The sequence below is a fragment of the Corapipo altera genome, unplaced genomic scaffold (assembly GCF_003945725.1).
Source record: "Corapipo altera isolate COAL_440 unplaced genomic scaffold, ASM394572v1 1, whole genome shotgun sequence".
NCBI lineage: Eukaryota > Metazoa > Chordata > Aves > Passeriformes > Pipridae > Corapipo > Corapipo altera.
This window is the reverse complement of record NW_020884873.1, coordinates 12405873-12430513: the sequence shown is the minus strand read 5'-3', so window position 1 is coordinate 12430513 and position 24641 is coordinate 12405873. Positions and strand designations below refer to the sequence as shown.

The following is a 24641-nucleotide window of genomic DNA, read 5'->3' as shown; positions in this document are numbered from 1 at the left end:
TTAAAATATAAACAGAACTCGCTGCACTAAAAGCCTGTGTGAACACACAGATCTCTGCTCCAAGGGGTGAGAGAGACAAAAACGAGGAGATGAGAATAAAGGAGTACAAGGAACAACCGGCAGAGTCTAGAAAACTCTGTAACTGGAAGAAGCTGAGACTGACCTGTGAACCTAGACAGAATGGAACAGACACTTTTGAGTCCCAGCAATTAGGAATTGATTGTTCATTATCAAATAAGCAAATGTGGCAGCACTGTGGGAGAAAATGCAGCTTTCTGCAACAGTCTCCCATTCAAGTGTATACAAACAGGGGACAAATTTGTCCTCCAACCTTTTGAATTTCTGTGCACCATTACCATTGCAACAGCACATGACACAAGCTTAGCAGTGAGTGGAATAGAGACATCTGTCCTTACTTTTCATTGATATTCACTCCAACTTTGTCCAACCCAATTTTTCTTGTGCATGGATCTCTTCCAATTGCTAACAACACCTGCAAAATAGCAATGCATGTTACTGATTTTTTAAAACCTCAAAAGTGCATTTTCCTTTGGCTATTATTTTCATTATATACTGAAGATTAGTATCTAAGGCTTGGTCACAGTAAGGTGAATACGTTTGTTACCCATTGTACATCCACAGAGTTCAAGATGAGCCACACCACCACCACCACGACACAACAATATCAGGTTTTAATGCAAAGATTAAAAACAGCCAAATAACTTTCCCTAGAAAAGTACCCCAAAAGTATTCTAAACAAATCAGTTAGGGACAGATACTCTATTTCCTTGCAGTTTTATACCAAAGTGTTACACCATATCCCTACCAGAGCAGGTTACCTCAAAATGTTCCCTAAGGAAAGGGCTCTTTAGGAAAACAACTGAGATGCTTACACAAATCAAATAAAAATATCATAAAATAATATTTGTTTTGATCAGAAAATATTATTTACTTATATAGGCTCTCAGCCAAGTCACTGTGAAAGGATATTATTTGTTGAATATTATTTGTTAAAACATTTATTCAGAATAATGGACAGACCAGGCCAAATTCTTACCCACCCTTATCAACTCTGCTACCTTAACAAGCAAATCAAGTTCCAGTTTATGCTATCATGAGGAAAATTGCTATATGCTTTGCAGTCTGGGACAACTGCCCAGCTAACTACATAATGCTTCCCATATAACAGCTAAGAACTGTGCTGAAGAAATCAGTGATCTGCCTCAAGTCTTACAGATGACCAAGCCATGCCAGATCTTCAGAGCTGAAGGTCTTAAAACGCATCACACACAGCTCACAGCTTCTAGGAGGGGTGACAGCACTTCAGTGAAAGATGTAGCAATAAGGAATCAGAAGTTTCCTTAATGAAGGGATGGTATTGATTGGCTTGCTAAAAAACTTTTACTAGAAAAAAACCCCAGTATTACAACACTGTGCAACAGCACTGCTGTTATTGTTAAACCTTTTCATAATACTGGCTCTCAGAGGCACTGAGGCATGTCCTTGTTACAGGATGACTGATGCACTATACAGGTACATCAGGTCACTGGCACACAGTATCTAAAGTCCCAAGTTGGCAAGTGCCTGTCTTTTTGCATCCTATGTAGTTCCAACTACTCTATTCTCAACTTTTTTTTTCAGCATCAAGGCCTATGAAAATTACTGGAGTGAGGTGTGATGGAAATAGTCAATCAAACATGCAATGGCATACCTGCACACTGCAATTTTACTGTTTTAAGTGGGTAATGAAGCTTCCTGACTGACTTGCCACAAGTTGGCATTAGTTGTTTTTATGAAGATGCGTCAACAACAGGTCTTGAAATGACGTTTAACTCTTGCACAGATCATTGTTTTGTGCTAACTACAAAACATGCTTTAGTTACTATGAAAGCTGTTATAAATCATTACTTATCATTTACTACAAATATCCCGCCAAGGAAAAATCCTGCAACTGATTCCACGTGACCAAGTTCATTTACCTCTCTAAGCCAAGAAACAGGTTTGAAAAGCATGCAAGTGATTTGGTAATGATCATGGATTTTGAGACTTTTTTCACATTAATTACCTGTTGATTGTGTGCAATTAGCATATTATAATGATTAAAATAATTTTAAAAAATCTAATGACGATAAAAACACCCCACAAAATCCCAACATTAAACGGAAGGTTATTTCACATTCTTCACATATATAGACAGGACTCACAGTATTGTATTCCCCTTCAATTATCTGGTCCCCTGTTGTGGACTTGGCTGTAACTTTCAATCTTCCAGGAGTTCCTTCCTCAAGCTGCTCAACCTACAACATTTTGAGGATTGGATGGGGGAGGGGGTAAAAGAAAAATTTTCATTTCAAATAAAAATATACAAAAGCATATTTTTCCCACCACATATCACTGGGAGTGTTTTAACCATAATCTAAAATTAAGCATTTATTCTGAAGATTCTTTACATTTCTGCTTGCATATTTAAACACTTTGTTCCATGTCTATGCATTTATTCTTATGACCAACTTAACAAAACCTCATTTCTTTTTATAGAAGTTGACTGCTTGCTAAGTTCTTGTCCAAGCCCACCGTGTGAGCTGCTGGTGTCCACTGGGGACAGAGGAGGTGAGGAGGAAGGAAACTCTTACGAGGCCTGGAAACACCATCAGACATTTTCTCCAACTTCTTCTGGAGGACCATTGTCCCTTTCACCCATGGGAAGCCACTGTCACAGCTCAGATCTCAGCACTACAGCCCTTTGCCCTGTTTCAATTATATTAGCCCAGTATACAAAGGTGCCATGGCCTTGCAGGAGAGGGCAGCAACTGGCTCTAAATGGCTGAAAAAACACCATCAGATTAAGAAAAAAGCCTCATCAGTTTCCCAGAGTCAGCTGAAATAAATATTCCTAGTTTTAGCTGCAGATCCAGATGCACACTCTCTCTCAAGTAAAGCAGCAGCTCACTATTCTAGTGAAGCAAGAAAAAAAGCTTTTCACAACTGTGCTCTTTGCTCATAGTAATAAAAAATGACCATTTATGTAGAACAAAACAAAACCCAAAATACACTCCCCTCTTCCACCCTCCACCCCCAAATATATAAGAAAACAATACAGCAGAAAGAGTAATACCACTGATTCTTTTCCAAATACCTTTTCCTCTCAACTAAATAAGTGAAAGGAATTTGAAACTGTATTAGTGGGTTATCCTTTATTTCCATTAATATTAATATATGGACTGTGGGGACAGGACGGGATATCCTGGATATCCACAGTCCTTACAGTCCTTCCCTTGCCCTCCCAACAAAGGGCATGGTACCTGCCTGCTTCCAGTGTCTGGCTGTACATACAAGAGACATGTAAGTGTGTGACACTTAACATAAGTCTGGGACATTTTAGTGTTCATCCTACAGATGAAAAAGTACTTTTCAACACCTGCCCTAGTTCCTACATCATTTTCAGTATTTAGAGAGAGAAAAAGTAAAGTTTCTGACAAAGTTTTTACCTCTGTCTTTTATTTTCCTAATTTTAAAGAGCCTACTGCTCCATCCTACGAACTTTAAAGAATCACTGTGAGAAGTTGCTCCTGTTCAAAGGCAGCATTATTTGTAATAATTCATTGTCTGCCTTCAAATGTCCCAATGAAAGGTTTTAATAAGCACAAAATGAATAACTTCAAAAACAATGTTTGAAAGAGATCAGAAAACCTGCTAAAAACATACCCAGTAATTTAAGTTGAGGGTATTCTCAACCAGAAACAGGGACAAATATTTTATTCCCATTGAAATCAAAGACGTACTGAAGTGACAGGGTAAAACAGACAAAAGTGCATTTTGTGACTAGGGTGATGGACTGTTCTTTCCAGGGTGCACCTGGTGCTTCCTTCTGCCTCATCCCACATCTGATCTTACAAAAATATATGTCTGAAACAAAAGCTAGATCATCATCCCTGCTTTTTATACAGCATGGGATTTATGCGACAAAGACGTGTAAAAACTAAGTTCCTTGAAACATCCGTTTTGACTTCTCACAGCAACTCTCTTTCTGTGAGAGTCAGACCCACAGTGTGATAACTGGCAAGAGCATTTTTAAAGCTACTCTTGATACTGCTAAAGGTGAAAATGAACAGTCTTCACTGAATTTAATGCTTTAATCCCCAAAGTCTTAAACTCGATAACATGCTGGTTTAACACCAAATTGAAAATTGCTTAATACCTGATTTCCTATTTCAGAATAACTAGGCACTAACTATTGTGGAAAAAAACCCAAAAACATAAAGAAAATACTGTTAGCACCCTTTGAAGTCTTTGATAAAGTAATTAGAAAAGCTTCAGAACTTATCTAATCTGATTCAAATTCAACCTGAATTTGCCTGTACATGTGCCTATACATGTACATAACTAGTTGCAGGAGTACTCTTATTGAATTTAACAAAAATTGACCAAATATTTAAGGACTCTGCCAAATAAACAATATAGGTGGATACTTCTAAAGCCAATTTACTTTTCTGGATAGTCCACTAGTCCTGGGCATATAAACAGTATTTACCGGCTGAGAATTTGAGAACTGGCAATGAAAAATATGACTATTTGTGATGCACTGGACCCTGATCTTATAGGAAATTATATATCTGCTTAATTATGAGCCTGCAAGAAGTTTCACAGATTTGAGGACAACAGTTGAATTTAAGTGTATTCAACATTTGCAAGACCAGGATGTGTAGGTGTAACATTTTCAATGCAACATACACCAACCCATCTAATTCTGATAAAAACAACGAATATTGGAATCTCACAAAATTTTAATATTAAGATTAAATTGTACCTTTCAATTAATTAGGGTTCGTGGATTTACTCAGATTGAAACAAAAATTAATCTATTCTACATCATAGCAGATCCTGTATTGCAAGTTCAACTGTTGTATTCGTTAAAATAATTTACATCTTAAAACATTAGGATGGGTATATCCCAATCAATTGTAGTCATATACCACTTTGAGCCTACCTTGGTTGGCACAAACTCCCTAATAAAGTTGACTCCATGTTCTTTCATATATTCACCAATTTTGTTTGCCATATCCTGGTCAAATCCTCTTAAGAGAATGGATCTCACCATTACAGTGACATCTAATCCAAGGCCTGCAAGAAATCCTGCACATTCCAAGGCAACATAGGAAGCTCCAACAACCAGGGTTTTCCCTGGACAGTAAGGCAGAGAGAAAAGATCATCACTAGGAGAAAAAAAAAAAAGAAGGAAAAAAGAAAATACAGTTAAAGGCAGCCTGAAGAATGTATCGCGCTTTATATTTATCTAATTTATTCTGTAACAATAGGACTTTATTCCTCTTCCTGCTCACTAAAAAAACCCAACTTAATTTTATGGACATTCATCTGGCATATCAGATCAGTACACGACAGATTAAAAAGTTATAATTAGGAGTACATACAAAAAAAAAAAATGAAAATTCTGAATTATCACAAAAATGTTGAGTGTTTTAACAGAAATTTAGGACAAATTGTTATAAAGGTAAGTTGTTGGGTCTTTTTCACCTCTGAATCTTGCTTTAAATATTTTGCTATAAATTTTAGCTCCTGAGAACTAAAAGAGGAAGGAGTTCAGCTTCAGGATAAAAATACCATCTTCACTTCTTTGAAGACTTATCCTTTTGCTAAAGCATTATATGCAGTGTCAAATACACACAGACAAAAAAACACATTAATGCAAACCACAGTAAAAAAGCAGAGACAGAAGTACGAAATTAAGGAAAACACGTTTCTTTACCTGCTTTCCATTTCTTTCAACTGCTTCATCAAGCTACATCAGTTCTACCGCGCTTTGGACCCAGATTATAAAATCAGGGCTTCTCAAGGAAGCCAGGACTCATGGAGGCACCACACTTGCTCAACAGAGACTTAGAATTTGGAAACACAATTCTCCAAAGATTTAAATCTAAAATAAGTGTCTCTTCATCAGAGTGGTGGAATAAAATGTTATTGTGTAATTAAAGGCTGTTCCTATCCCCCAAGGAACTCGGTGAAGATTATATGGAATTACAGTCTCAATCTGATAGTCTTTAACTCTAGAACTCCTGACTCTTCCACCTTAATGTTACTTTAAAGCACCACTTTACAGGCTATATTATCTGTTAGCTTTAATTTCATTACTACTTATTAGAAGGGAAACATACCACATGGCGTTTTGGTTACACAGGGATTATGCCAGTTATTTATTTCATTGCCATAGGTTTGCCAGCCTGTAATTCAAACCTCTGTTTCCACATTAGATAACTTCCAAGTTACTCTGATATGAAAACACATTTCATCTGCACATCACATGCTTTTGGTCAAAATGATGCTAGAATTGCTTGGCCTTATCAATTAACGAGCCGTTTGAAACCAGTTTTCCCAAAATTTGAATTAACTTCACTGAGTAGTTGGAAAAAAAATGAATGAAGACCAATACATTTCTAAGAACTTCATAACATCAGCTGCTATGCCACTCCTGTTTTCTTGGTAGCTGAGCACGGGGGTTTCTTCCAAGCAGACTGTGCTCTTCAGTTTCAGAACTGAAAGACCATGAGGAATAGAGGGGAAGTGAGTGCACTGGTGACTGGGGTAGAGACAATGAATTCATTTTATGACTAACACGCACATGGCTTCAGACATTCCTGGTTACTGCTGCTACTAGTCAGGAACAGAACCATCCTAGCCAGCCACTCACAGTCCTGTGGTGTCTACTAGACGCTGATGTTTTCGGCACCTTAAAATTTGTCTATAGATATTCTCCTACCCCTACTTTCCCCTAAAAAAAATTTACATAGGGAAGAAATCCAGCAACCAAGCAGCCCTGTTCATGTTTCTTACACACAAGGAATGACTTCATATTCCTCCCTGTTTTTACCTGCTAATGCAGTATTCCTTGTCTCCAGGTATACCCAGGTAGCGTGGTCGTTCACCAGTGGCAATGAGAAATCTCTCAGCCGTGTACAGCTTCTCAACTCCTCTTTTGTTTGTTGCCTACAGACAAAGTATTAGTCCAAAGTGAGTGTTTCACACTCCTGCCATGGGAAAAATTAGTCTGTTTGAAAAGCATCTCTATTCAGAACGTACTGTAGGAAGACACAGCAAACAAGGCTAGGGATACCTTAATTGTGTGTGGCCCGACAAATTCTCCATATGCATTCTCATATGTGACTTTCTTGTCTCTCAGTGCAACCCGATAGCCCCAGTTCAGTGAACCAATGTAATTCTGAACAGATTCTGTCATAGTCATCCAGTTGTGTTTGACTGCCAGAAACAAAAGAGGAAAGTTCATTTTTCAGTTTGAGATTTTCTTTTTCCATAGCAAAACTTGTATTCTCAGTCAGATTTCTTTTATGAACCAGTCACCTTTAATTTACTCCTTTTTTATTCCAGGGTAACTCTACTGAAATCCAAATAATTCCATCAGCATAGACAACATGAGAGGTCACAGTGGAACTGATATGACGTAAAACATAGAAAATTCAGACTTACTGCATTATCGAGAGTATTATATTGGCAGATGCTTTGAGACGGTGACAAATGAGGACTTTGCATCTCTGAGAGATGTTCCCCACTACAGCATTATATCCTAAATAAATCACAGTCCTATAACCATGCACATTGGAGCTAATATAAAGCAAATTTCATCTTCTTACATAGTACTGACAGAGACTTAAGGAAATCTTTGCTTGCAACTATATGAAGTTTCTAACAGGGATATTCTGGGGTATTCCCTTAGACTTTGTGGTACTTTCAGAAATTAAGCAGAACTTTACTGCTTTTATTCACACAACAATCTTATCAATTACTAACATGATCAGAAGCTATTAATAAAGAGATGAGAAGCTGGAAGACAAAAAGCTCCATGGTTTTAGACTTGAAAAGCACTGAAGTTTATGTGTAGTCTCTCTGAAGTTGCTCCACATTTTTAAAAGCAGACATGCTTTAGTGCAACAAGCACTTGATTGTGAGTACAACTTCAGGATTTTTGGTGCAAATGACAAACATGAATAAAGTGTCCCTCTTTACCTTCTTCTGTAAACTGCCATCCAAATTTGCGTGAATCTTGCAAGGCTTGTCCAAGTAAAGCAGCCTGGTGCATCAATTTTTTAGGTATACAGCCCACATTTACACATGTTCCTCCAAGACCTGAGAGAAAGGAACAGAACATGGTTTTCACATCAGTGTGGCAGATCTGAAAGATGAGAGTCAGAGTCTGAATAAAGCTCCTTTATAACAGGTTTGCAATGAAAGGAAATTTACCCCATGAGTTTCCCTGAGGTGTGGGCTTGACAAAGTCCAGTACCATCACTTTCTTTTCATATTTGGCAGCCTCCTGCAAAACAAATTAAATGAGACCCATATCTAAATATTAGAGGTTAAATTTGGAATATATGATAACATCATGCATTGCTGAAAAGCTTTGTGACTTTTAATTAAGTTACAATGAATGATTTGCAAGGGAACAGACAGACAGTCATTAACCTTCTGAATTCATCTGTGCATTCAGCAAGAAAAAGAAGATGAAAAGGAAAAAAAAGAAAGGTATTCATCCTGCTACACTACAGCATGGTACCAGCTGATACACAGAAGTTCTGGGAGTCCACCCTCCTGTTCTCTTCTCCATCCTGTCAGTTTGTTCAGACTATTTCCCAACATGCCCATTTACCTTTAACGTACTTAACGAATTCCTAATTAATCCAGTTTTCCCTTCAAAGATGGTTTCTCCAACATTTGTTTGAAATCACATCACACAATGACATAAGCAGTCACACAGCCAAGCATGAAAACTGTGCTTAATTCAAATTCTTTTCTTGTAGGAGAAGGGAACACTAGATTTTGAGCACAATCTGTAGTTGTCAGGCTCAGCTCTTGTTCCTTTGGGTGACGTGACCTGCAGCAAGCTGACTTCACTGTCAGGATGAACAAAGATAAGCCCAATGAGGAATGACTGAGGAGCTGGGGCTTTTTAGTCTGGAAAAAAGGAGGCTCAGGGGGAACCTTATTGCTCCCTACAACTACCTCAAAGGAGGTTGTGGTGAGGTGGGGGTCAGCCTCTTCTTCCAGGCGACTAGTGACAGGACAAGGAGAAACGACCTCAAGTTGCAGCAAGGGAGGTTCAGGTTGGATATTAGGAAACATTTCTTCACTGAAAGAGTAGTTAAGCATTCAACAGGCTGCCCAGGGAAGTACTGGAGTCCTAATCCCTGGAAGTGTTCAAAAAATGAGCAGACATGGTGCTTGGTGATTTGGATTGTGGGTATGGTGGTACTCAGACAAAGGTTGGACTTGATGATCTTGGAGATCTTTTCCAAACTTAATGTTTCTACAATTCTATATTTCCCCTGAGAGGTTTCATTAGCAAATCTATAATCAATGTCTGTAAATGACACTGAGAACTGAAATTTCTATACTGATTCCATTGCTCCCTTCATGTTTTTCAAGAAAAAGGCAAAAATCCACAGCAAAAACTGCTACCATGGACAAACATGTAAGTAAGTTCCATGTAGCTGAGAAATAACAATGACAGATTCCCCCCCTGAGATGTAGCAATATAACTTTGCTACTTGGAGTAACCACAACTGTGCAGCATCACATGATGAGTTCTTAGACATGTAAGCAATAACAACTATAGGCACAGGGTATTACTCAAAGGCCTTGGGTTTTATTTGGGAGGAGCTGGACAGTCTTCAGCCTTATGTTACCAGTAATACTTGTTAAACCAAATAGTTGACAATAAGAATTTCAATTTTAAATGTATCTTACTTCATGCAAAATGCAAATCATAATTCAAACAAGGCAGTCTGCAGACACCTTTGGAAAATACTGAGGTAATGTATTTCCACTTCCAATAAAGATCTAGGTTGGCCAAGAAGCTAATTTCTATCCATTAGCAGCACCTCTGAGAAGGTTCCTCAGGAAGGTGCTTAGGGACTGAGATGTGTCATTAAAGCTTCTCTACAATGACAACTCCTAAACACCACTCAAAACAGCTTTACTAGTGTTAACTAAGTAGAACGCATGGATTTCCAAGCTCACACTCACCTGTATACTCGTGTAATACAGCAGAGCATTCCACTCCTACCTCAGCAGAGATCGCAAACAGATATAACCACTTCTGCAGAGTGATATGCACAGCCACAAAACCTACCCTGTAGGCTTTTGAACCCTGCTGGGCTCAGTGCAGTGCCCCACAAACACAGCAAGGCTGCTTATGGCTGGAGCTGTTCTGTGTGAACTGACAGTAGGGGCCTGGCACCTTGGTCTGAACCTGTGGTTGGGTTGCACAAAGTCAACTTGGCAGTGTTTGCACTCACTGTGGAGATGTGCCTCCAAATTAACAAGCTCTGAGCACAATACAGAGAGGAAGATGTGCACACAAAACTGCATGTGTCGTAGTGAAAGGCACACATTTAGCCAATCTACTTAAACTACCAAACACGATTGTAGATATCTGGAACTTGGTTTAAGAGCTGTGTAGTTGGGGATTTTTTCTGTTTTGTTTGGGGTTTTTTTAAAAGCTTTTTTTAAAAAGCTTTTTTTAAAAAGCTTTTTAAAAGGTTTTTTCAACTTCATGAAACTGATTTGAAATACACTTTACTACTGATAACTACTGATGACTTCATTGATCTACCATCTTCTGCTCTACTCTACAATCATTTGAAAACACTAAGAATCAATATACACTGACTTGAAGGAATAAGGCAATTTATCTTCCCAGCTGCCACATTTTCTGTCACGCAACTAAAAAATGATGCAACAAACATCACTGCTGTAGCTTCACAACACAGCACATGTATACAACAAAGCAGCCAGTCTCCTTATGGAAACTTCAACAGATGGTTTTTTATTACTGAAAACTGTTTTTGCACTACTGCAAGTTCCATTTTACTCTTGTTACTCTCTTCTGTTCATCCTCATCCTCTGAAAACCAGTGTTTGCTTCTCTTTGTGATTCTCAGAATTTTTGTAGATCTTACTTTCAATCCTATGCCATGACAATAGTGCCTCTATTGATAGGAAAGCAGTAAACTACCAAAATAAGTTATGGATGTACAACTCAGTCCTGCACAATTCCATTATAACAGAAGTACTTCAAAGGGACCAAGGTTCAGTGTGAATCCAATGTCATGCTGAAATATTTTCTCATTATTTTCTTTCACTCTTAAATGACCTCTCCACTTTCTGAGAACAAAAGAGATGCCTTCTGTTTAGAGGAATAATCCAGCTCCAGGTCTTGCACAATAAACCACTTTTATTTCTAGGAATGCTCAATTCACTTATAAATAGTTAATCTTACCAAAGCCAGAAGAATCCAAATGTGCCTGACTACTGATGTGAAGGAGAGCTACTGACCTACATTAAATTTCAGCAAGTTTCAAATATTTGGGATAATGACAATTCTAAGAGTTGGTATAATTTGTACCACTGTGGATTCTTTTAATTAATTGTAGATATGCCTCTAAAAGCAATATCCTAAACAAACCCCATAATTTATCTGGCTACAGGTAGGAAATACCAGACCCTAGAAATGAAGAGTTGTATTGGGTCAACCCACCACCACAAGGGCAAGACCCTAACTCTGCCTAAGTCTAGGCAAAATCTCCATTTATGCAACTATATAAGCTCACAAACCCCAAAATCTCTTCCATTGTCAAGACTTAAAACAAGATACACAACAATTTATGAAGAGGTAGTACTTTTATATAAAACTAGATGCCTCCTGATGTTAATTTTAAATAATTTAAAAAACCTTTTCATTTATGAGTTAAGTTTTAATTCAACTACTAAAAAACATGATTAAGGTATCTACCTGCTGTTTTCCAGCATCATCATCTCCCATTAGTGGGAGCCAAGTTCCATTCTACTAGGGAGCATACCATGAGATTTTTATGTTCTTCTTCTTCAGAACAAAAAGAAAAGAACATTTTATATCTGGCACTAACCTCAAAAGAAATATCACTGATCAGGCAGAAATGTTATGCCCCTACAGTGTCTTAAAGATACCCAAATCCAAGACACTGAGGATGTCACCCACCTACTTACAAGGAAAATAAGAAGCTGTATTTTCCCTCTCATACCTTGGCAGCTGCCAGACCACCTGAGCCTCCACCAATGACAATGAGATCATAGTCATAGGAATCCGGCACCGGCTCAAGCCCGTTCATTTCCATCAGTTTCTGAGGCTTATCTTCCTTATGTGTCTGAACAGAGGAAAAAAAAAGTATTAGGGAGTATTGACACATTATCACAGCATTCAAAAATTAGTATTTCCAGTAGCAAATATTGTGATAAGAGAACATAATTGCATCTGAATTCTCTGAGCTCTGCTTGTAATTAGTTTTTTTTTATTTCAAGTTCTTAATCCATCCTTGAATAGCTCAGTACCTGTTAAATACTGAATTATGAATTTTCTTGTTTGTTGGAGCCCAGAGTTTCCTTGTAGAGCTTAGTTTTCCATGAAAATACAACCAGTATGAGTGCCTCCTCATACTGCACTCCAGGATGAGATACATAACTGCTGACATAAGCTTGTCATTAATTTATTTTATTCTTTTCATCTGCCCTGGACTTTCCTAATGAGTGTTTTTCCCCTCCTCTTGCATATATTAGTAGGAAAATACAACAACCCTATACAACATTGCAACAATCCACAGTAATTCCCAGCCTTGCCAACAGAATGAACAGAACTGAATTAAGAAAAAAATTTCTGAAAACTACACTTTTGTAACATGTATGTGTTTATTATTGCTCCAGTTTAGCACTTTAACTTTGGCATCAAAAGGATCAAGTATGGCCACTATGGTTTCACAAGAGATTTTTTTTTATCACAACTACTACCACAGAAAAACAATCCATAAATCCTAAAATGCATTTTGACAGCTGTATGCCACAAAGATCATAGCACTCTCTTTCTAAAATGAGCCTTTGTACTTAATTCATGAAGCTGCAGATTATCAGGGCTTCAAACCTTCATGCCTTTGGAGTTGCTGAGAAAATTCTCAAACGACTCTCAAATCCAGGACAAGATCGGGATTGACTCAGTTGATGTAAATCAGTATCAACAAAAGTCATGGAAAAACTTTAAAGACCAAAAATTAAGAAACCCATGCTTTGTCACTTTATGAATCTGCTTGCTTTTATTCAAGTGTTTCCGTGCACCTGACTAGATAGGACTTGATTCAGCACTACTGGAATAGTGGTGGCAAATCAAAGGAAAGAAAAAAAGCCCAAAGAAGTTTCCATTTTCTTTTTGCATTAAGAAGCCCTTTGTACTCAAACCATTCTACTGTCACCTTTCTCTGAGGTTTCATTAGTCACTCTCTGTAACTATGTCTACTCTACTGACGGCTGCCGGCAGAGATATCACTGACAAAAGACCCCTATCCCTCAGAAAAATTACACAATTTCTGCAATGTCAGCAGAAATTCAGACTGTGCGTCTGCCTGTAGAAAGTTAGATTTTAATAGTATTTCATAAGCCTGTTAACAGTAGAAACAAAACCTAGAAACCACCTGTGGCTGCTGTGAAGGCAACCAAAAACACCTCGTTCTTCTTCCTCCTCTCTGCAATCCCAACATTCACCCCTAACACTAAATCTACTTTGTGCCTGGTTCCCTTATTACTATTTTTCTAACACAGCCATTAGCCAGGCTCAAACTTCCTATTGCAATCAGAGTAACAGTGGAAAAGGGGTATATATTGTATTATGATATGCAGCTTCACTTTATTTGTATTTAGGGATGTAAAACTAGAGAAAGGGTGTCATTCTTTACCAAAGCACACCTTCTTGTTTCCTTAGTGGCAAAGGAACGGTGTGAAGCCTAAGGGCAGACTAACTCCTACACAGTCATCAAACCCAGCTACCAAGAACGGTATCTTTATGATGCATGCAAAGAAACCACAAAAACTACTCATGAAATTTGATTAGATCACTACTTATATAACGCTACTTTTGAAAAACACTTTATGTTTTCACATAGATTAAGAATCTTCAGCTTTTATTCCATCCTGTTTGGTTCATCTTTCATTACTTCTTCACAGTAATTCTGTATGAAAACATACTAAAAGTTGAGATCAGAAGAAGTAGATTACAACCTTCCTCTGAAGCCACCTCCTAGAAACTCGCTCCAAAGCAGCCAAGATCTTGACAAGCTCTATGTCCCATTTACCAGGGGAACTTGTTCATGACCATGATCCATCCTGGGAACGGATCTCCTCCATTCTTCTTCCATGAACTGCAATTTTTACAAGAAAGCCTATATGCTGATTATTTTTCAATGGCAAAACTAAATTATAGACTTTAAAATGTATCTCCCCCTACCTTTAAAGTTTTCTCATGATCTCCTATCGGCTTCTCCTGTACAAAAACTGGCCGTGAAGTTTCTGCTGCTACTTCGCGCTGCCCTTCTCGCAGCTTTGGGGTTCCCTCTGTGAAATAAAGAGTAAAATAACGTATTGTCTGGAGAGACGTCCTTTATGAAGGCTGTGCTCCTCCAGGGAAATTGTCTGGGGGAGTGGCCTGGCAGCCTCATTGCTTCCTCATCAGCGGCATGCCTGTCCCAGGGCAGCGTTTCCTAAGGCAGCCGATGAGTCATTTGCAACGTTAGGATGACTTGCAATATTTTTCTCTTGAATAAAATCCCATATGAGAATTGGCTGAGATTTCAGTACTTTCTGCCAATCTAACAATATGCTTGTAACAAAGCAAGGAAATCATGTTTGCTATGGCTAAGCCCGAAACTTCAGTTTTAAAGGAAAATTATGATTTTCAGCTTTCTAGCCCAGAAAGTGACATTCTTATTCTGATGTGCTCTGAATTGCAGGTTTTTATCTTTCTCCTGCAATTAGTTGTCTGGAAACTTCTTTCAGTTCAAAGTATTGATATAACTGGTTTTTTCCATGCCATTTCTTCCCCCACTCCCCAGTAATTTCTGACACGTGGTACTGCTCAGACTGTGAAATCCTCTAAACAAACATATTCCAAAGTCTGAAAAAGATCAGCTTGCCCACTGGTCATAACTGATTTTAAATACATACATACATATATATATATATATGCCCCCATATAAAAGTTTAAGTATATTAGTGAAAAGGAAAAAAATAACATATTTACACATCGTGAAACTTTATTTGATGTGGCATCAAAAAAGATAAGGGAAAATCTAATACTTGATTTGAATCCATTATTAGCTCTACCTTCCTGCACAGAACTGAGTTATGTTAAGCTTAATTTCCAATAAATGGGTCAGTACACACTTGTTTGTACTTAATCACATACTTCGCACTGCACAACCAGCATTAATTAGCAAACCCCGACACGTGCCCATACTTCGAAAAACAGCCGTACTGAATGCTATGAATACATTCCTTGGGCATTGAGCCCACAAACCTGAAAAGCATTCACACACAGAAACACAAATGAAAAAAGGCAGTCATTGAAAATTGGTTTATAATCTTGTCATCTCTGATTTCTTCTCTGAAACTTGGTGATAGAATTCCTTTATCTCACAAAGGTATTGGGAACATTACTTTGCTGATGGTGGTAAAGGGATTTAAGGATCAGAATTGTTATGCAATAGTTAATAGTAATATTAGTGATGAATAATACTTTTCCGTTTCTAGTTGGGGAACACACAAATGTAAAAAGACAAAAGCAAAAATACGGGTTTTGAACAGCCTTCAAAAGAATAACTTCACAAAGGATAATTTTTTGCTTCAATATATTATCAAATTATAATTCAGTGTATATCTGAAGCAACTGAAGGAATACTTTATTCTTACAACAAGTTTGAACAACCTCAGGAATGTTCACCTAAAACCATATCTTCAGTCATTAGACAACACAGGTATTTATATAAACATCTCTAATTATTTTCAGGTAAATCTGTGCCAGAGGTACAAAACTTTAGCAATAGCCCCAAAACCCAAAGGCAACCATAACCTCTGGCAGAGACTTGAAAGACTCTGTATGTTGGCTGCCTCTGCTGCTGGGGGCCTCTCCCTTGTTGGTTTGGGCAACCTGCCACAGGCAGGATGACAAAGCAGAAAGTGCTCTGTGCGTCACCTGCTTGCTCTCCATAAAATTCCATCCTTTAACAGCAGTTACAGTAACCTATGGTCCTTGTGAATCAATACTTTCCAAAAATTAATCAGCAGACACCTTTTTGCAGAGTGAGACTGATAAGGGGAACCTGAATCACAGGTCTGCTCTGGATAACCCTCAGAAATGTAGTGGTGAGGATGAGGAGGACCCTATTTGCCCAATGAGTATCAGTGTTACTTCAGCAAGTTTGTAGCAACTCACAGCAACTAAAGGAAGATCCAGTGAGGCTCTTGCCCAGTGCTACCACCATCTTTGTTTTTTGTTAGTCCCAATCCAGGTGGTGGCTGTTGAGTGCTTCTTCATGTGTGAATTGATCTCACAAATCAATACTATCAAATGGGACAAGTCTATTCGCTTCCACCACACTGGTTTTTCCTTCTTGCTGTCTGCATACTTGGCACAAGCCCTGGTAGACATCAGAGCTTTGCATGAGCTAAATCAACTCACTAACCCAGGAGAAAATTAACCCAGGAGAAGAAAAGCTGTGGACAGTTTCCCACCAGTCCAACAAGCTCAGCCAGCCCGGGGAAGGATCCCATAAGCACCACAGCTGGTGCCAGGCAGAAGGCATATCCGTACAGATCGGCAGGGACGAAGAGGGGGCAGCAACACTTCCCTCGTTGGTGGCAGCAAAACTGCCAGTTTTGCTCAGTGGCTTGTTGAACCAGAAAAAAACCCCACCTTTTAAGCTTCACTTCTCGAGTAGAGGGGGAAAAAAACGCAGTGAAGTAACTATGGTATTTTTAATCCATATCCTTCCTTACTGGGAGTGAGCTTCCACACAAACCAAAGTCCTTCCTGGTACTGAGGCCTCTGAACTTTTGACTGTTGGTTGTGTAACCTCATAAGCAGAACTGCTGCAGGATAAGAACCACCTTATTCTGCAGAAGTGTACAACCAGTGATCCCAAGGGCTGCTGAGGCAGGATGTGGGGACTCATGGAAAGCACTTATGCTTCAACTACTCACTGTGAAGATCTGGAAGTGGCACTTCAAAGCAAAAGTCTTCACTTATTTACTTAGATTTTCTGTATCACACAGAAGAACATTATCAAAAAGAATAAACTTTACATTTTTGACAAACTATAATTTTGAAAATAGTTGCCTCTACTCCAGTAGTTCAGAAGATGACTTTAAATTTGTAATGTTTCCAAACAAGCATGTAACTCGCTTTACAGCCCTTTCTTCAGGCATCTGAGAAGCACAGGTCATTTCATACAACATTTACCTTATGCCCAAGTGAACCTTTTAGGTTGAGAAATTTTCAGGTTTTCCCTCTTCTAGGTTTGCTCATCTCTGCACCATCAACACTGGTCACTACCTCCTCCTTTGCGTAACCTCAAACATTTGGTATTGGTGGGAACAGAGCCATTACATCATTCAGATGACAAGGGCGAAAAAAACCAAGTCTTTAAAATACACATCTCCAGCCTGGATCATATCACAAATCCACACTGACAGGATGCCTTGTAGTCAGCTGATCTGACAAAACTGAGAAAAAATTGAAGCCTAGGGCTTTGCTGGCATGCACGTCTTTTGCTTTACCTGTTAAACTGCCTTTATCTCATACACGAGTTTTCTCACATTCACACTTCTGATTCTCTCTCCCATCCCACCAGGGAGGAGGGAGTGAGCAGCTGTGTGGGGCTGAGCTGCCAGTTGGGCTTAAATTACGACATTCTCAAATCCAAAACCTAGCAAGCTTTGAGACTGACAAGCAAAAGAGTAAAGTGCATTTTCCTAAGAAATCAGAAGTTCTTCAAACTGTTTTTGCTTATATTTATTCAGTGTGTTGCTGCAAAGTCCTTTAATTGTATTCTTGTTAATATGCTTTTCATATCTAAAGGCTTAAAACTTCTCCCACTTAAATAACAGATAGGTTGAACGGGATCATGGTCAAGGTATAATGTGGAATAACTGAACTTTCCATCTACTTGAAGCAGGGAGTGTACTTTGTCACAGATTTCTGTTAGCAGAATCCTGATTGTAGTACACAGTATTACACCAAAACACCCGCCTCTTTCTTCAAAACATAAATTCTTTCTTCACCACAACTATTTGAGTATAAAAGGCCTTTAAAATAATTTCCATAAAGTAGCAAAACATGTAGATACAAACTTTCTTTTGGGAGCTTGGCAACCTAAGTGTTCAGTTCTCTAAGGTGGAGGAGAAAAAACCCCTCATCATTCTCAGCAAAATAAATGCAGTTAACATATGAAAAAGGCAGAAAGCTTAACAGCACTGTTTTCTCAAAGGACAATAAAAATTTACTGAGAACTGTTAATCTAATCTCTACAGAGCAGGGCAGGAATTACAAAACCAAGACAAGCCAAAGAAGAAATACTGATAGAGGAATGATGAATGCCAGATAAAACAAAATACTAACTTTCAAGTGACATCTATCTGAGGGCCTGATTCAAAGCTCTCTATATACAACAGAAAGTTCCCACTCAAACAAAGCCCTTAAATGACAAAATTCACCCTTTTCAGCTCAGTTTTCTAATGAACATCTGGGGACTGACTCAGCAACATCCTCCAATCTGCTTTTCACTCAAGATAGGTCAGCACTGTGTTTTGAAGGCTGTAATCCGCCACCTTTGAAAGCCCAGAAGAATGTGAAGAGCTGTTAACCCAAGGCAAGAAACTCAACACTAAAATACCTGCTTCTCAGCCTCTAACAACCAGCCACTCAAGTTCATACCTGTCACATCCTGATAGTCTGCAAAAGGGCTTCTGAAACTGGTTTCAGTTCCTAGTTCCTAGCAGAAGAAGTAGTTCCTACTTCCAGGCATTTGTTTTCCTTTTGCTTTTCTAAGTATCCATGTAATATGAAAAAGTACTTTACTTCACTGGTTTCAACAGTTCAGTTGTACTCTTTGTTTTTTTATGAAAAGCCCTGGTAGACATGTTTCTGCTATAATAATTTTGGAACTTTAAACCCCACTCCAGCAAGACCTGGGCTTTCTCACAGACTTTCTTAGTAGTGCTCTCTGACACCAAAGTCCTGAGCAGAATCAGACAGTGGGTACTTGCCCTTGAAAGTCTTCAGCTATTTCTCATTTCTTATGTAATTGTTTACAGCAAACCATACAGGAATTAGCCAGGTTGCTCTAATTAGCACAGACAGGGATGTTTTCTGTGAGCATAACATCACATGCTGGCCTCAAGTATTTCTAGAGCATCTCCAATACAAACTCTGTTAGCTCTAACAGAACAAGCTATATAAATTTAAAAATGGTAAATTTCAGATTATGTCTTCCTCAGTAAAAGAAAAGCAATCCTAAATTAATTATGTATTTTTGACCACTTCCATCTTCCACTTTATTTCATTGTGAACTAAATTAACTAGGCTTTGAAAAACTTAAAGCTTCTCTGCCCCTGGAACTGTGCTAAAAGCTACAACATCTCATTTAATGATTTATAAGCAATCATTATGGAAAATATAATCTTATAATACTGGTAATTTTAATATGGATTTTTGTCTATTCCCTTCAAAAGTCACTGTTGCTTTTGGATTTACTCATATTAGTATAATGCTTTGTCTAATCCAAATCAAAGCAAAGGAAGCTGATTTCTGGTATGACTACCTGTAGGTGTATCATGCTCACAATGCCATCCATACCAGCTCACCCTTTATTTGAGATGACCTGAAAAGGCTGAGCTTCCTGACTTTTCTTCTTAAAATTCCTGTGGCCAACACAAACCTGTGGCTCCCACAAACTGTGATTAATACTCTCATGCTACCCTTTTTTTTTCCTGGTCAGTAAATAAACAACTCTCTGACAGGAGGAGGAAGCATCACCAGCTACACTTATTCAAGAGCAGTACCTGAGGCACAGAGAGGTAAAACAGCACTCAGCAGGGCTGGAACAGGATATCCCAGGTGCTGGTGCCATTCATTATCCCTACTGCCCCCGGCCATGCCTTTATTGTCTCTACCACAACTAAAGCCATTTAATTCAATCCCACACACCTCTTTGTAATCAAGCTTGCATTTGAGTCATGGAGAACATAAAAAATATGGTGGAAAGCAGCTCACACAAAATCAGGTTAATTGTCAAAAGAGTCAGTATTAAAAGTGAACATTGTTAAAGGAAAAAAAGTTATTTGTAGGTGATGTCCCAGAAAGGGCATGTAGTTTAAGGAGGTACTATACTATACCATGGAAAGTACTTAGGCTCAAAAAACTGTGATTTTTTTTTTTCTTTTTTAATAGGTGGGGGGAAGAAACACCACTTATTGTAATTCAGAGTAATCAAAGTTTCTTGTTTTGAAAAACAAAAGGACTTGGGTGGAACAATTTAATCCTTCTTGCAGTAGCCCAGCAAGCAATGACAAGCATTTCTGTGAGGTGAGTGAAGCTGCACAGTCCAACAGGTCACTGCCCTGCAAACTCTCTTGCCAACTAAGTGATATGACATATAACCAATCTGATGCACACAGGCTCTAACAAAGCTCTGGCTGGAAACGGTTGTGAAAGATGGGTGTAAAACAACAAACACGTTACACTTGTAAGCCAGAATTACAGAGACGTGCTTGCTTTGTGTCAGGCTGTGCATACAGTGGAGGAGATAAGGAAGTGGAGAGTTTCCTTCTCACTCTACTGGGGATGCAAGGCCAGGACACAGGTGAGGTGACCATGTCAAACAGCACTTTCTTCCCCGAGCAGCTGACTCGACAAGTAAAACAGGCAACTTCGCTAGAACAGAAGATTAAATGAGACTCTATCTCAGTTCACTATGCAAAACCAGTTCATTAGCAGGTTCTTTAGAAAAGCTATGACTAGACTAACCTACCATTATTTTCTATGGAAATAAAAGTATTTGCATGCTTTACTTACTTCCTCCTTTTGCATTTATATCTCTTTTATGCAAAAGAAAGTGCTAGGTCAGATAGGGTTGTAATAGCCAAAAAATTACAGGAGGTCACACAACTCGACAGGGTTTACCATAAATGAGTCCAACTGCATACTCAGTAGTACAAGACAAAAAGGGTACAGATAGAAAAGGCAATATGCTAAGCAAAGCAACAGCTGTGAGCTTTTTGGAAGAAAAATAGAGGGTAAAACCAAACTGAAGATAAGGAAAAAGAGAGACCATCAAATATAATCGGGTTCTGTGAGGAAGACCTACAATGTGACACCACATTCAAAATGGAAGGTACTGAAAAGTAGGAATGAGGAAAAAATAACCAAGCACTGGAAAAAAATGAGTCGAGATACTACAAACTGGAAGGCAGTTGCATTGCAACAGGCAGGTATCAAAAGCAGGCAAGACATCGAAGATAGAACATTCTCAGGAGATAGCAGTGATAAAGAAAAAGGATAATAAGTTACCAATTTGGTATAATGTGCATGATTCTATCTGGTATTTGGGTTGTTTTCTACAGGCACAATCCAAACAATAACAAGACACCCTACCAAAGGGTGTCCAAGATGAGCTTAATGAAGGAACAACTTTCAGATAGGAACAAGCGATAGAGTTTTGAAAACAGAGAAACCACAAAAAAGGACTGGAAAAAAGGAGACAGGGTCAAGCACTGTTGAGGGCCAAGCACTGTTTCCGTTCACAGTGGAAATCAAGGGGATGGCATAACTATAACAAGGGCAGAGGAAGTACCTGAGCATTAAGCTGCATTAAGCATTTGAGTCTACTCTACTTCTCTCCATAAAGAGTTCTGTGACACATCTGTTATTGTTACCTGAGCAGCTCACATGTAAATTATATGGTCAAGGCATTTCCAGGAAATACTGCAAAAGTAAAAATATTTGGGGCCTCGTTACTCAGACACTCACCACATGTAAATGTCAATACAACTTAATCACTGTTGGTGTTTGTACTCCAGCACAGAACTAGGACCACCAAAGTGGATCCCCTGTTATTCCATCTCACAGTTATGCTGCATTCAGGGGCTCTCAGATTAGCACTAGCAATGAGGAACAATTAATTTAACACTACTTTATTAATTCCTTTTGCAGAATCCAGCCCAAATTTCATTCTACATCTACTGTAACTTTCCAGGCCCACCAGTGAGTGTGTGCTGTGTCCCGAGTGCCCAGTCCTAAAAGAAGCTGAGCAACTTCAACTTATGTCAAAGTCAAACTGAACTGAAACACAGCTGCTCACAAAATTCAACTAGCATGAGGGTCTGGGAGAAAAAAAGAAGCACTTGAGGCTATGCCAAGGTACAGTCCATCAGAAACAAACAATATGTTTTGTAAAGCAAAAGCTGCGACTCAGGCTATCTTAATTCTGAGATGTGCAAGTTTAGACCCTTATTGTATAGGTCTGAATTTTGTCTTTAATTCTTTCTGCAGTAAAATACCTGTTTATAATACAGAAAGCTAAAAAGATGTGGAGACAAATTAACAAAAAATCAGGAAAAGCACTCTCTTCTGAGTTATTTCCAATTTTCATACCTTTATTTCCACAAAATGCCATAAACACCGCACATGTAAAACTCAAGTGGTGAAGTAAACTGAATGGTATTTGAAGATTGAGAATAACCTTTTTGAAAGCACAAGCTAAGGACAAGAGAATGTATTTAATAGCTACCTTATGCAAACCCTATGTAAGCACTTTATCTTAACATTTTTACTTTTTCCTGTGCTAGCCACCATTTTTCTTGCCAGTTTTGCTCATTGCCGGTTTCCCACTGTTTATTTTTTAAACATCTTTAGATCTTACAGTGAATTAATAACTAAATTTATTATTGCCATTGAAAAAATGATGGAAAGGTGGGAAAAAATCCAGAGAGCCATTAAGAAATTTTTAAAGCTACCAATGGCCCAATTTCATCTTCCTACAACACACATAAGTTTAGATATACTTTGTCCAAGGGATGTATGGAGATATTAAAACACCCTACTGCCAGTTATGAGTAACTATAGAAAGGGGTTAATTTTAGATTACTTGTGTTTTAGAGTCAGTTAAACAATGAGTAATTAGCTTATTTGAATTACGTTTCCATTTTAAAGTAAATTATTCACATTTCTGTAATTTTTTTTGTTTTAATCTTCTATTTAACCTCTTCAACAGCACCCAACTTCCCTAATCTCTTGTCCTTGGTGGACATTAAAAACTTTGACATGTTCCTTTGGGAAATGGACGTTGGGTTTCAGATAATAATCTACTTGTGTGGAACTATCCCAGAAGCAAAGCTGCCTTCATGCTGAAATATAAACCTTGATGTCACATTTTGAACCAACCTTCCTGGAGAATTACTTTAAGATGCTGCCAGAGTTGTAGAACAGGCAGCAGAATGTCTTAAATTGAAAAACCAAAGATATAGCAGAGCATATAAGCCAAAGCCCAAACAATATGTTCTTTTAAGTCATTTACCCTAAATGAGTCAGCTTCACAAGGCTGAAAAAGCTTGTTAAGATGCAGGCTTCATTTCTGAGTTTGTGTCAGCAGATACATTGTTGGCCAGAGGAACCAGGTTTGGGTATAATTCCACAGCAGTTTACTCTGTCCCAGACTCTGTGCTACCACACCTGCATAGCTTCCAGAATCCGATGTAAAACTAAACTGGGTATTTCTAAATCATAACATGGTAGTGGCAGCATTAGGTAAGGGAACTGCTGGGGGTTAACCCTAACTGGTATCAGGTCACTGCACTGTTCTGAAAGTACAAGGGCAACCGGACTTTCCTGACAGTGGTTTGAGAGTTTCCTTTTTTTTCCTAGTCCTTCTTCTTAGGATCAAGGAACATCCAGTGCTTCCAATGCCAGGCTTTTGACTCAGACTGGAGGATTTTGTGTTGGTATAATTGAAAGATACTAAACAATATAGAGCCATAACAATAAGCCTATCTCCAGAGTTTTAACTGCTATAAACCCCATCTTTGTATTTGCCAGCTCCTGTTGTGCCTTACGCAAATTCTTCCGCACAGGTATCTTCATTCTTTGTTTGCCAAGTATCTGACAATTTCCATATGCATAGTAAGACTTAAAATATTATATAATACCTTAAAACTCCCGAGGTGTTTTAGTGTCAATGTTCTCAAATCACTGCACATCTTTAAAAACAGTCCCCTTTCCCAAGGATGTGGTGGAGCTGAAAAAACTCCTTCAGTAGTAGATGCTCAATGAAGTACTACATCCTAAGAGTGCTTTTTCACTTAAGCAGAACTGCTGTTCAGTGCCAGATGTAAGCATCGGTTAATTTTCAGGCATTCATTACATCAAGCCCATTATATTTCTTCTTTCATCAGATTTTTATAGACCCAGTGAGAGCATGCTAAATGCTATGTCCAAGGAGGATCTCAGCCTGAAATTCTGACTCACAAGAGGGACAAATCAGACAGCTGAAACACAAATTTCCCCAATGTTGTCGTGCGAACATGCCTCAATCCTGGTAGACAGAAAACATCTCCATGGACCAGAGGGTCATTAGCTCCTGTCTAACTCCAGGTCCCCAGCACAGGCTCCCTTCAGGCCACAGTGTGTGCTAGAGACCCTCACCCAGCACTGCTGCCCGCACTCCCCAGGGCCAGGGTCCTGCTCCCTGCATCTTCCCAGGGCCAGGGTCC

The 24641-nt window shown here is 38.6% G+C and overlaps 1 protein-coding gene across 3 annotated transcripts in view; it reads right to left on the bottom strand.

The window, feature by feature from the left end:
* TXNRD1 (thioredoxin reductase 1) overlaps positions 1-24641 on the bottom strand; it is a 48128-nt gene that overhangs the window by 13367 nt on the left and 10120 nt on the right. For all 3 annotated transcript variants that reach the window (XM_027659079.1, XM_027659086.1, XM_027659096.1), the window contains 9 exons: positions 14329-14435; positions 12086-12208; positions 8269-8341; positions 8035-8154; positions 7127-7269; positions 6884-6999; positions 4988-5213; positions 2205-2297; positions 417-493 (listed from right to left, as the gene is read on the bottom strand). In XM_027659079.1, coding sequence (XP_027514880.1) covers positions 417-493; positions 2205-2297; positions 4988-5213; positions 6884-6999; positions 7127-7269; positions 8035-8154; positions 8269-8341; positions 12086-12178 — 941 coding nt within the window. In that variant the 5' untranslated portion in view covers positions 12179-12208; positions 14329-14435. The remainder of the gene's footprint in view (positions 1-416; positions 494-2204; positions 2298-4987; positions 5214-6883; positions 7000-7126; positions 7270-8034; positions 8155-8268; positions 8342-12085; positions 12209-14328; positions 14436-24641) is intronic.